At 39.0% G+C, this 14,608-nt stretch overlaps 1 protein-coding gene across 2 annotated transcripts in view; it reads right to left on the bottom strand.

Annotated features, from left to right (window-relative positions):
- CDKAL1 (CDK5 regulatory subunit associated protein 1 like 1) overlaps positions 1-14,608 on the bottom strand; it is a 718,226-nt gene that overhangs the window by 233,574 nt on the left and 470,044 nt on the right. For both annotated transcript variants that reach the window (XM_010354099.2, XM_030929089.1), the window contains one exon: positions 5,056-5,201. In XM_010354099.2, coding sequence (XP_010352401.1) covers positions 5,056-5,201 — 146 coding nt within the window. The remainder of the gene's footprint in view (positions 1-5,055; positions 5,202-14,608) is intronic.

The following is a 14,608-nucleotide window of genomic DNA, read 5'->3' as shown; positions in this document are numbered from 1 at the left end:
CATGCTCAGCTAATTTTTTTATTTTTATTTTTTTGTAGAGATAGGGTCTCACAGGCTGGTCTGGAACTCCCGGGCTCAAGTGATCCTCCCACCTCAGCCTCCCAAAGTGTTGTGATTACAGGTGTGAGCCACTGCACCCAGCCAATCACAGATTATTTTTAAAACCAGAATTGTACCTCTTGCTTTGTTCTATATAGTTTCTTCCCATAACCCTACAAATCCCATTTTATATTTCAAAAAATCATCTTATCCATTTAGATAAAAACATCAAATTACTCAGTTAATGTTCAATTGGATTAATAAATCTGAATAGAATAATTTAAGTCATATGATTGCTCATGGCCAGCTGTTTGAATTAGTATATTAAGTCATTTAGACACTCTTCTTTGCAAAGGTTGCATGATTTAATAAATTCCCATATGCCTCAACATGTGCCAACACTGCTAGGTTATCTTGTATCCAGCTGCTGTTGTGATGATGGCTGCCAACTTTCAAACAACCGAAGAGAATAATGAACCAGCTTAGTTGGCTCATATGTAAACTTACATTGCTCCCAGCTAAAACATGGGCCATTTTCAACTGTAAAGAAAATTAATTAAAAATATTTCACTTCTACTGTTTGAGAATCACAACTCTACCAATATCACAGAATTAGTGGTTTAAAAGCCTGCAGCTTCAGGTAAACTCCCATAGTTTGGATTTCAATCTTAAATGCTGTAGGTTGTCTTATAAAATGGATTTTTTAAGGAAACGGATCAGGAAATGCCTTATCCATAACTCATAACACGAATATTTGAGAAGCCTCACACTGCTGGAGAAAAAAAGAGAGACTTTTATTTGTTAAAGGCACATTACAAAAAAGGCTTCAAAGACTTCAGGGGAAATAAGAGATGTAAATGAAATGGGCCACCATTTAGGAAGGATTTAAAAAGGAAACAGAAAAAGAAAGCACCAAACATACCACTTTAAGTAAGAATCATTTTATGAATGAGTGTTATGCACAAATCAGGACAACATGATAGTGTTAGGCCCTCCAAGAGTAAAAATACTGTATTGAATTTTAATAAAGGCTGGACAAGACAATTTTGTGCTGGATCAGTTATCCAGACTAGTGACTCTAAAGAAAGCCCTGGCCGGGCGTGGTGGCTCAAGCCTGTAATCCCAGCACTTTGGGAGGCCGAGACGGGCGGATCACGAGGTCAGGAGATCGAGACCATCCTGGCTAACACGGTGAAACCCCGTCTCTACTAAAAATACAAAAACTAGCCGGGCGAGGTGGCGGGCGCCTGTAGTCCCAGCTACTAGGGAGGCTGAGGCAGGAGAAAGGCGGGAACCCGGGAGGCGGAGCTTGCAGTGAGCTGAGATCTGGCCACTGCACTCCAGTCCGGGCGATAGAGCGAGACTCCGCCTCAAAAAAAAAAAAAAAAAAAAGAAAGAAAGCCCTGAAACTTTGGTGTTTCCAAAATAAGCACTAATCTATTTGCCATAAAGTTATACTAGTTTTTATAGGGGAAAGTAGGTCAAACATAAGAACTATTTAAAATATTTCAATATTTCACTTATTTCTTTTTTCTTTTTTTGTTGTTTTGTTTTGTGTTGCTTTGAGATGGAGTCTCGCTCTGTCACCCAGGCTGGAGTGTTGGCGCGATCTCGGCTCACTGCAAGCTCCGCCTCCCAGGTTCACGCCATTCTCTTGCCTCAGCCTCCCAAGTAGCTGGGACTACAGGTGCCCGCCACCACGCCTGGCTAATTATTTTGTATTTGTAGTAAAGATGGGGTTTCACCGTGTTAGATAGGATGGTCTCAATCTCCTGACTTTGTGATCCACCCGCCTTGGTCTCCCAAAGTGCTGGGATTACAGGCGTGAGCCACCACGCCCGGCCCTTTTTCTTTTTTGACATGGAGTCTCACTCTGTCGCCCAGGCTGGAGTGCAGTGGTATGATCTCAGCTTACTGAAACTTCTGCCTCCCGAGTTCCAGTGATTCTCCTGCCTCAGCCTCCCCAGTAGCTGGGATTACAGGCGCATGCCCATGCCTGGCTAATTTGTGTGTGTGTGTATATATATAAATATATATACATTATTATTATTTTTTTTTTAGTAGAGATGGGGTTTCACCATGTTGGCCAGGCTGGTCTTGAACTCCTGACCTCAGGTGATCCACCTACCTCGGCCTCCCAAAGTGTTGGGATTACAGGTATGAGCCACCATGCCTAGTCTAAAATATTTCATTTATTTCTAAATGTCCATAATAGTTGGAAATTATTCACTAAGTAGATGGACTTCCCCAAGAGGATAGGAAAACTCTTTTTCGCTAAATGGCAAAGTTGATTATACTGTCCTCACGGGAGTAAGACTATACTATTCTTCACACGTAACAGATGGACTAGACAAAATACACAATTTTATGGTTCTGATGAACCATCTGAAACTATGCAAGGATCACTTTTTTATTTTATTTTTTGAGATGGGTCTTACTCTGTTGCCCAGGCTGGAGTGCAGTGGCGTAATCTTGGCTCACTGCAACCTCATCTCCCAGGTTCAGTAGGTTCTCCCACCTCAGCCTCCCAAGTAGTTGGGACCACAGGTGTGAGCCAACATGCCCAGCTAATTTGTATTTTTGATAGAGACAGGGCTTCACCATGTTGCCCAAGCTGACCCTGAACTCTGGAGTTCAGGAGATCCACCCACCTTAGCCTCCCAATGTACTGGGATTCCAGGTGTGAGCCACTGCGCCAGGCCTAGGATCACTTTATTAGCAGTGATAATCTGATTTCTTTTTTTTTAAAAATAGGTTACCTGACATTTTCTCAGTCTTCTGCTATACATAAGCAGGTATATCATATTGGCTGCCTAATACAGTTTTCCAGTATATCTTACTTTTAATCTACATGTGAAATTACATACCAGGGTTGCTTCTGCCCTTGCTGCATATACACAATACAGAGTTAATTTAAAAATCTCTCAGAGATGCTAACTGACTAGACTCATATTCTATAATCCAAGTGACTCATGGCACTTGAAACTGAAATTATACATGGGTGGGTATGGGATGTAGTGTGATCTCCAGGCATCCCCAATATCTTCTCCAGGTATGTCTAATATTTTCATTGCTAGAAATACTAGAGATGCCTGGGAAACATAGTTGGTTCTAGGATCCTCCAGTTGGTTGAATACTTCTAGAAAAACTACATAGATGCCTCATAATAACTCAGAATCCAAAGAAAGGACCCAGATCCAAAGAAATACAAGAGACTATTTCCTAATACCTGACACGATCATCTTTTTACTTTTATATAGCTCATGGAGGCTGCTGGAACTGTTGAAGATGGAACAGATTTAACAGACCTTCAGAACATAACTTGTGAAACTGTTGCCCAGTTAAGTAGCCACAGTAATTCCTCCAACAACTGAGTCAGCTCTCAACCAAATAAAGATAAAAGAGAGGTGCGATTCCCTAACCTCATTTAATCACATAAATGCAACAAACTATCTGGAAAGTGTTCTAGTCTATTCTGCACAGGGGATGCATGTCTATACTTGGGAAAATATTGTGTAACAAGTATCAAGTTTTTATTCGCTACTGCTATAATAGGCAAAGAAGGAAGAAATTTCACAAGTGTAACAACTGACTTGAAATTTTGAAAATATTCCATTTACCAGTGCCAGCGTGCCCAAAAGAACTCTCTTATATGAGACAAATTTGCCTGCAATAATAGAAGAAAAGCAAGAAAGGGCTATAGGCCAACAGCAGACATTTCACATAAAAATCTATATTCTTTAGCTTAACACAGTTCTGTTCAAGATTTAAAAGTACTAAAAAGGGTAGAGATCTATTTTCCATTTTCCACTTTGAAGGCTATAGTACTTAACAAATACATCTTCTATGCACTGATTTGAATATTTGGACAATTAGCTGTAGTTTGAATGTACACTAAGTAGCTTTATTCTTCGTGGTTAGGATAATCAAGAAAGCCTAGAGGTTAAAAAAAACTTAGGAAGATATGTAAAGGAAAGGTATGGAAGAATAGAAAAAAGAAAAAGATTTTAAAATGATCATATGCAGTTAGGATAAATGACTAATTAAAGGTGGAAAAAATAATTTCTTACAATTTGTATAAAGCAATCATATCCATGCAGTACTCTGACACAGTACAAAGGTACATAATTATAAACAAGACGATGGAAATAAAAAGTTGTATCTTAATTAAGCAAAACAACAGAGGAAAAGGCTGTGGAAAAAATTTATGAAAAGTAGGAAGACCCAGGCCACAAACATGCCAAGACAAATGACATATCCCCAGAGGGGAGAACAGTGTCACAGACTTGAGAAGGTTCTGTGTGACCCTGGCCAGTACTTCCATTTCCTGCGTGGCATAATCACAGAAGGCAGTCGATGTTTGGTGATGATGAGGAGCAGGGTTTTGAAGAACATAATTAAGGGCTGAAAGTATTTTCTGTGGAAACAAAATTATCATTCATGTCTGACATTGTATAAATATGCCTTAATTTTGGTCAATAGCAATTTGAACCTTAAAAATTAGAATCCTCAAACCTTCTTGTAAATCACAATTCTTTAAGCAAACTACAGGGGTTTGTGTGTAAAAGCATAGACATTCCAGATACTCTTTAAAAAATGCTGTTTAGTAGAAAATTATCTATTTTTGTAGTGACACGATTTGGCCTTCGTCCATGTCAAAACCAGTTTATAACTTCAAAAAGCCACATTAAAGGAGATTTACACAGAGCAAAAGCTAAAGCAGTTTTCATCCACCAGGTCACGTATAAAAATAATCACAATTCACATTACCTTAAAACGACTGGCAATCTTACACAAATTAATGGTGTGTCATGTACAGATGGAAGGTGGGTATAAACTGAGGAGAAAGATAAAACTACATCAAAGGTGCCAAGAAGACTTAAAGGCTTTGAAAGCTTCGAAAGTCTCGCCTTCTCTCTTGTACCTTTAATTGTAAGGCTGCAATAAGTGCATTTTTGCCACAAGCTCTTGAAAGAAACAAGAAATGGTTATTTTCTTAAGTACTAACAGACTTACTTCTCTTTCAGAAAATCCACTACTCTTTTGAAGTCAGCCACACAGTATTCTCTTTTCATTTCCATGAGTACGCTGTCGGAGGCAGACTGGACTGGTATGTGCAGAAAAGCGTAGACTCTGGGGTGATTAAGGATTTTTGCCATTTCCTTAAAAAAATGGAAGGAGAAAACATTAATCATTTTAACAAATTGTGGAATGGTTTTCCTCACATCAACATCACAAGCACAAGCAAATAAACATACTAGTTGAAACAGACCAATCATCAAGCCTCTTAAAGTGAACATTAATTGGCAATATTCTATGATGAGATTTGGGAATTCAATATCACTTTCAGAAGATTTCACAGAATAATTATTTCCTCATGCTTTCTGTTTCTCTTCGGTGACAAAACAGAGATAAACTCATATAATGCCTAAAGAGTAAAAAGATTTTGCAGTACGCCAAAACAAACACTATTCCTACTTCACTTCAAAGGAGTTTTACATTCTGCCTTGTTACATTTGTAGGAAAAACATCAATATTTAAGGCAAACACTTGAGATCCCATAATCCCCTATACTTGAATAGAGAAAATTTCCAAATTTAGGTTAACACATTTTTTAATACAAATATTATTGCCAGGACAAATGACATATTTGTTAAAAAAAAAAAAATGAGGGGAAAAAACTCTGCAACTCACCTGTTTCTTTTTTTTTAATTTCATTCACATATTTTTTGAGTATCTATTATGCAAAAGGCACATGATCAGACAGTAAGGCCAGCCACTTCACCACTGGGTACCTACTGACATTCATACTTAAGATGCATAAAAAGAAGTGAAAGAAGAGAGGAAGAGAAAGAAGAACATATCTTTTCAAGTGAAAGAGAATACATTTAAGTGAAACACATTAAAAAACTCAGAGTGTTTAAAAATTCCTCCAAGGACACAAAGGGGTCGAATAAGAAAGAGTGACAGAGGCGAACTTGTGTAATGTCACCATTCATGCAAGCATTAGGCAAGTTGACTAATGTGGTCCTTCTCCACTGCTGCATGCTGTCAGGTCATCGATTTGAAAGACAGGGAGGAAAGGAAGGAGAGAAAGAGAAAAAGAAAAAAGAAAAGAAACAGAAAGAAGAAAAGAAAAAGAAAAGTGAAAAGAAAGAGACAGCAGGCGCATACGGCCTTTCAGAGTCCAGTAGTGAATAAAAATGTCACAAAGGGAGCGGCTCATTAATAACTTGCATGTGCCAGTGATTCTTAATTTTCAAAGTATTGCACTTTCACATCTGTTACCTAATTTCATCCTTCAGAAAATATTTTTAAGGATCTTATGGAATCAAAGAGCCAGCTAATTCCGTCCAGTTACCTCTTAGCTCTTCAAGAGTCAGTCATGCATATGGATCAACCATGCCCTGTGTTTCTCCATCTTCTTTTCATTGACTGTGAACGTTAGCATTTCAGCCAAAGTGGAAGCCCAGAGATGAACTCAAATCAGTCACCTTCTTAGTAGCGGTTGTTTAAAGTACTACTTTTACTAAGAAGTTCAGATTATAAAATAAAATTACTCATAGATATCCTTTATCCACACTTTCTCTACCAGGAATTAATAGGTATATATGCCTTACTAACCTTGTTACATATAGACTACTAAATTGGAATTGGAGTTGAAGAATTTCTTATTTATTAGAAAAACAGCTGGATACACTTTTATGAAACTGTTACATTTCTGGGCTGGGTATTCAGTAGGCTCTTTTTTTTTTTTTTTCTTTCTTTCTTTTTTTTTTGAGATGGAGTTTTGCTCTGTCACCCAGGCTGGAGTGCAGTGGCACAATCTCAACTCACTGCAACCTCCGCCTCCCGTATTCAAGCGATTCTCCTGCCTCAGCCTCCCAAGTAGCTGGGATTCCAGGCGTGGGCCACCACACCCGGCTAATTTTTGTGGTTTTAGTAGAGATGGGGTTTCACCATGTTGGCCAGGCTGGTCTTGAACCCCTGACCTCAGGTGATCCGCCTGCCTTGGCCTCTCAAAGTGCTGAGATTACAGGAGTGAGCCACGGCGCCTGGCCTCAGCAGGCTCTTTGTAGCCATACTGCACACCTAGAGTTGGGCGAGGCGGAGCCACACTCACATTACCCATCCTGCAGTAAATATGCTGGCCTTATGCTAGGATCCTCTGCCTTTCAGCTTCTTCACACTTGAACATCAAAGTCCCACCGCCAAATTTAAGAAACATAATTGTACAAAGATCTTTGTTTTCTAAAGTGGCAGCACTCACAGCTTTAGACCTATCTATTGTGGTGAGAAATGACATTTTGACACGTAATACACTTTGTGAGATGAAACTTCACACTCGGGCTGTGTGCCTTTTTCTCATCTATAAAATGGAGAGAGGGATAATATTCATCTCATAGGGCTACTGGGCTATTGTGAAAATAAATTAAGATAATCCAGTATATACTAACAGAATAAGTACTCCATATGTAAATCATCTAATTTTTAAATTTTTTTCTTTTGGCAAGTATTTTAAGTTCCCGGTAACACAATTTTATATGGATTACAGGGAACCTATGAATAAATAAATAAAACAGCTTTCTGATAAGCTAGTTCCCGAACTAGCAGGTGAAGGAGAAGTAACTGGTACTGATTTGCATGACATAAATTTGAAAGGGGTTTACCAGCACACATGACCCCGGGCCAGAGAGGGTGGGGCAGTTTCTCCTGGAAACACTCAGGGTGGCCTCCTACTATAAACAGGATACTGTGCTAGATGAAACTTTGTCCTGCGACAGTATGCCAATTTACAAATTAAAATGTTAATAGCAAACAAGTGGGATAAAAGTGGTGGTTTCCCCCTCCCTCCCACCACCCCCATGGTTCTCAAAATAAACCTTCCCACTAGTAATTATCTTTAGTTTCATACTACAGGCCTTGCAACTTCATACTGCTAGAACACAAAATAAAATTACACTTGCCCCTTAATTAAAGTCTATGTTTCTGCCACTAAGAGAATCACGACTTAACACAGATTAATGTACCCAAGGAGACAAAATACATATTTTTTGTTTTGCTTTTTCTTCCATTCCTCTCCTTGCTCAGCACTCTTAGTTTAGGACAACTTAGGACAACTTGTGTTCTCTTCACCTTTCAAAAACTTCTTCCTTCATGACTTCTCAGCAACCTGTTCCTGGTGTTACCAAAGTGTTTACTTAGCTCTTCCTGGCAATACAATAATGAATCTCCAGAACTGAACACTACAAGGCCAGGAATTATATTTTACTCTTCCCTCTGGATCTCTACAATAGCTTATACTGTGCTAAGCACACCACTAAACATTTAAATACAGATATGGGTTACAACTACATCAATATACACGAAAAGAGGTATAACTGTAATTTCAATAGGAAGACAAACTTTCATTTAGTAATATTTCAGCTGGGCTCAACCAGGTAAACAAATATATATTCAAGGAGGTAAACAGGCATTTAATCAGCCTGCCTTAATTTCTGGAACAAATGAATAATTATATGTAAATCTATAGGTATATACATAAGTACAGGCATACCTCATTTTATTGTACTTCCCAAATATTGTGTTTCTTACAGATTGAAGTTTTGAGGCAACCCTGTGTCAAGCACGTGCACTGGCAAATTTCTTCAACAGCATGTGCTCATTTTGTCTCTCTGTGTCACATTTTGGTGGTTCTTGCAATATTTCAGACTTTTAAAATTATTATTATATCTGCTGTGATGATCTGTGATCAGTGATCTTTGACGTTACTCTTGTAATTATTTTGGGGTGCCACAAACCGTGCCCATATAAGATGGCAAATTTAATCAATATGTTGTGTGTGTTCTCACTGCTCTTCCAGTTGGCTCTTCCCATCTTGGGCCTCCCTATCCTCTGAGATACAACAAGATTGAAATTAGGCCAATTAATAACCCGACAAAGGCCTTTACATATTCAAGTGGATGGTAAAGTCCCGCGTTTCTCACTGTAAATTAAAAGCTAGAAGGCATTAACCTTAGTGGGGAAGGCATATCAAAAGCTGAGACAGGTTAAAAGCTAGGCCTCTTGCACCAGTCAACCAAGTTATGAATGCAAAGGAAAAGTTCTTGAAGGAAATTAAAAGTGCTACTTCAGTGAACTCACGAATGATAAGAAAGTCAAACAGCCTTACTGCTGATATGGAGAAAGTTTCAGTGGTCTGGATAGATGATCAAACCAGCCACAACGTTCCCTTAAGCACAAACCTAATCCAGAGCAAGGCCCTAACTCTCTTCAATTCTATAAAGGCTGACTGAAGTGAGTAGACTGCAGAAGATGTTTGAAGCTAGAAGAGATTGGTTCATGAGGCTTAAGGAACAGTTTCCATAACATGAAAGTGCAAAGTGAATAAGCAAGTGTTGAAGTAGAAGCAGTAGCAAATTATCCAGAAGACTTAGCTAAGATCACTGATGAAGATGGCTACAGCACACTGCAGATGTTCAGTGCACACAAAACAGCCTTCTATTGAAAAATGGAGGCATCGAGGACTTTTATAGCTAGAGAAGTCAATACAAAAGGCTTTGAAGCCTTGCTTCAAAGCTTCAGAGGACAGAAAGACTGACTCTCTTGTTAGGGGATAATGCAACTGGTGACTGTAAGTTGAAACCAGTTCTCATTTGCCATTCTGAAAATTCTAGGGTCCTCAAGAATTGTGATAAATTGACTTTGTACTCTATAAATGGAACACCAAAGCCTGGTGAGAGCACATGTGTTGACAGCATGGTTTACTGGATATTTTAAGCCCACTATTGAGACCTACTGCTCAGGAAAAAAAAGATTCCTTTCAAAATATTACTGCTCATGGACAATGCACCTGGTCATCTAAGAGCTCTGATGGGGATGTACAAGGAGATTAATGTTGTTTTTATGCCGGGTAACACAACATCCATTCTGCAGTACATGGACCAAGGAGTAATTTCAACTTTCAAGTTCATTATGTAAGGCTATAACTGCTATAGTGATTCCTCTGATGGATCTAAGTAAAGTAAATTAAAGGCCTTCTGGAAAGGACTCGTCATTCTAGACGCCATTAACAACCTTCGTGATTCATGGGAGGAGAACAAAATATCAATATAAATAGGAGTTTGGAAGACATTGATTTCAGCCATCATGGATTACTTTGAGGGGTTCAAGACTTCAATGGAGGAAGTAACTGCAGATATGGCAGACAAAGGAAAACAAGTAGAATTACAAGTGCAGCCTGAAGATGTGATGGAATTGCTGCAGTCTCATCATCAAACTTGAACAGATGATGAGTTGTTTCTTATGGATGAGCAAAGAAAGGGGTTTCAAGATGGAATGTATTCCTGTTGAAGATGCTGTGAACATTGTTAACAAAGGATTTATGACATTACATAAATATAGTTGATAAAGCAGCGTTTGAGAGAGTTGACTCCAACTTTGAGAGAAGCTGCACTGCCACGGCTACTTTCTTTACCTTTAGCAATCACCACTCTGATGAGTCCACAGCCATCAACATCGTGGCAAGATCCATCACAAGCAAAAAGATAGTAACCTGCTGAAGGCTCCTTTTTTAGCAGTAAAGTATTTTAAAATTAAGGTATGTATATTTTTTACACATAATGCTATTTTATACTTACTATACTACGATATAGTATAAACATAACTTTTATATACACTAGGAAACCAAAAAAATCATGTCACTTGCTTTATGGTGATATTTGCTATTTTGCGGAGGTCTGGAACCAAACCTGCAGTATCTCTGAGGTATGCCTGAAAACACCAAGACACTTTAAATAAAGGTAGCCCCATCACAGATTATATTACTAAAGGTATGCTGAAGCTTCAGATTGAAATCACAATGCATTTTCTCTTTTCTTTTCTTTTTTCTTTTCATCTCGCTCTGTGAGCCAGGCTGGAGTGCAGAGGCGCAATCTGGGTTCACTGCAGCCTCCACCTCCTGGGTTCAAGCGATTCTCCTGCTTCAGCCTCCTGAGTAGCTGGGATTACAGGTGCCCGCCACTGTACCTGGCTAATTTTGGTAATTTTAGTAGAGATTGGGTTTCACCATATTGGCCAGGCTGGTCTCGAACTCCTGACCTCAGGATCCCCCCACCTTGGACTCCCAAAGTGCTGGGATTACAGGCATGAGCCACTGCTCCCAGCCCATAATGCATTTTCTTATGAAAGTAATTTACAAGTGAAGGGAAGGGTCTCAGGTTTGACAAGAGAAATAGAAGAATTTAGCTCAAATTGTGGCTGACGAAAGAAAGGCAGTCATGAGCAGCTCAGTGCTCTGAGCTGGGTGAGTCTGAGCTGAAGGGCAGATTTGGTGGGCATGTATGTGCTCACATGGGAGGGGGAGCAGCTGAGGAGCTCTGGTAGCAGTTAGCATGGAAAAAGTATGTGTTTTAATATTAGGTCATTTACAATGGAAGGGCTGAAGTATCAAGGCTGCTTAAAATATAGATATTAAGCATTTACAGGCAGGAACTGCAGAATGGCTAGCCAGACTAAAAAACAGTGTTTCTATCTGGTACTATTCCATGGAGTCCTCATCTTACAAAGTGATAATCATCTCAGTGTTTGTTATTTTTCTCTGAACCTAAAATATAAAGAAAAAAATAAATTGAATGAAAACAGACTTAATTTTAGAAAGCAGTTCTATGTATGGTTACATTTTTAAAAGAACTGCCAAATTTCATTTTTATTGCCCTACAGTCATCAAACTCATCATTACATCCTACCTAGTTTCGAATATATGTACTACTGGCTTAACAAAATCCCTCAGTATGTGCTCGCCTCAGCACCATGGCCCCTGTGCAATTACTCAGTATGTGAAGGTTTATAGAAGATGTTAACACTTGCATTGAGATGTGTTTACATCCACACTGATAGTGATCAAACAGAAAACCCTCTCAGATGACAGCTTTGTTATGAACTACATGCATATTCAAAATTCTAAACTTTATACCGCTCTGTTGTTTTCAGCTCATGTAAGTGATATGCTAAAGGAAAAAAAAAAACCTTCAAAAAAAGATAAACTATCCCATTCCCTTTAAACATTTTCAAAATAGCTTGAGATATAATTCATATACCATACAATTTATCCATTCAAAGTATACAATTAACATTTTTTAGTATATTCACGGGATTGTAAAACCATTACCACAATCTAATTTTAGAACATTTTCCTTCCCCCAAAACAAACCCTGTACCCATTAGCTGCCACTCCCATTTTCCCTCATTTCATGAACCCTTCTCCTAGCTCTAAAACAACCACTAGTCTACTTGCCAACTCTACAGATTTGCCTATTCTGGACGTTTAATATAAATAGACTCATATAATATGTGACTTCTTTCGTGACTGGCTTCCTTCACTTAATGGTTTCAAGGGTTAACCATATTGTAACATCTAAGGATTTATTTCTCTTCTTTTTCTTTTCTTCTTCTTTGAGACAGAGTCTCATTCTGTTGCCCAGGCCGGAGTGCCAAAGTGCAATCATTGCTCACTGCAGCTTTGACCTCCTAGCCTCAAGTGATCCTCCCACCTCAGCCTCTTGAGTAGCTGGGAAGACAAGCACATGCCACCACGCCAGGCTAATTTTTACATTTTTTCTAGAGACAGGGTCTCACTATGTTGCCCAGGCTCGCTGATCTTGAACTCCTGGGCTCAAGTGATCCTCCTGCCTCAGCCTCCCAAAATGCTGGTATTACAGGTATCAGCAACCATGCCCACCATGCCTAGCTTTATTTCAATTAAATAATAAAACATGGGAATTTAGAATTTATTAAATGTATCATTTAATGCAAAACTATTTCAGATGTTCTGAATTATATTAGCTTGACTAAGGTGGTAAAGCAAGTTTCACCCATATTTCCTGGCTCTAACACAAACATTCTAATGACATAGCCTTGCTACAGATTAGCTGGTACATATAAGATCTTATTAGAAAAATTATAACAGAGACAAAAAAATGGGAGAAAGGTGGGCTGGACGAAGTGGCTCACACCAGTAATCCCAGCGCTTTGGGAGGTTGAGGCAGGCACATCACATCAGTTGAGGTCAGGAGTTTGAGACCAGCTTGGCCAACATGGTGAAACCTCATCTCTACTAATAATACAATATATGTATTAGCTGAGTATGGTCGTGCGTACCTATAATCCCAACTAATCAGGAGGCTGAGGCATGAGAATTGCTTGAGCCCAAGAGTCGGAGGTTGCAGTGAGGCGAGATTATGCCACTGCATTCTAGCCTGGGTGATAGAGTATCTCAAAAAAAAAAAAAAAAAAAAAAAAAGAAGAAAAAGAAAAAAAAAAAAAAAGATGGGGAAAAGTATAAAAATTCCTTAGAAAAATTAAGAATCTCTTAAAATGAGCAGAATGTGACAATTAATGATAATGATATTATCTTATTTATTGATACTTATCATTATCAAAAGTAAGAATAAATTCTTACTTTTATTGTTTTGTTGAGGTAAAATAGGCATACAACTTACCATTTAAAATTTTTTTTTTTTTAAAGAGACAGGGTCTTGCTATGTTGCCCAGGCTGGATTCAAACCCCTGAACTTGAGCCATCTATGCACCTCAGCTTCCCAGGTAGCTGGGATGACAGATGCATGACACTGAGCCTGGTTGATTTTTTTTTTTTTTTTTTTTTTTGGTGAGGGAGTCTCCCTCTGTCACCCAGGCTGGAATGCAGTGGCACAATCTCCGCTCACTACAGCCTCTGCCTCCCGGGTTCAAGTGATTCTCCTGCCTCAGCCTCTCGAGTAGCTGGGACTACAGGTGCCCGCCACGACGCCCGGCTAATTTTTGTATTTTAGTAGAGATGGGGTTTCACCGTGTTGGCCAGGCTGGTCTTGAACTCGTGACCTCAAGTGACCCACCCACCTCTGCCTCCCAAAGTGCTGGGATTACAGGCATGAGCCACCATGCCTAGGCTTGCCTGGTTGATTTTGAACCATTTTTAGGTACACAGTTCAGTGACATTAAGTCCAGTCAATGTTGGACAACCATCACCCACTGTCCATCTCCAGAACCTTTTGATCTTCCCAGACTGAAACTCTGTACCCATTAAACAACTCTCCCATAACTGCTCCCCAAGCCTCTCATAACCACAATTCTACTGTCTCTATGAATTGAACCACTGCAATTGAAATCATATAATATTTGTTCCTTTGTATCTGGCTTATTTCACTTAGCATAATGCTTTTGTCCCTACTGTAGCAAGATTATGTTTTTTATATCTTTTTCCAGACAGTTGATAGCTCTACTCTCAATGCCAAAGCACACTGCATAGATTTGTATTAGCTCTTACTTCCCTATCCTGCAATTAAACCATATGTCCTCATATCCCATGGGTATATCTTGTTTATGTTCATTTCCCTATTCCCTTGCTCAATTCCTGGCCCCAAATACTTACATTGTAGTTGAATGTATAAATGACTGAATGTCCCAATTAATTGATATGGTTATTTTGGCATAAGTCCCACAAAGACTTCTAGGCAATGTTCAAAAGACCAATGCCAGTATTCTAGGAAATCCTATTTCTGGATTCACCTTC

The sequence above is a fragment of the Rhinopithecus roxellana genome, chromosome 4, assembly GCF_007565055.1.
Source record: "Rhinopithecus roxellana isolate Shanxi Qingling chromosome 4, ASM756505v1, whole genome shotgun sequence".
NCBI classification, from domain to species: domain Eukaryota; kingdom Metazoa; phylum Chordata; class Mammalia; order Primates; family Cercopithecidae; genus Rhinopithecus; species Rhinopithecus roxellana.
Note: the sequence above shows the minus strand (reverse complement) of the source record. Positions and strands in the feature narration are given on the sequence as shown.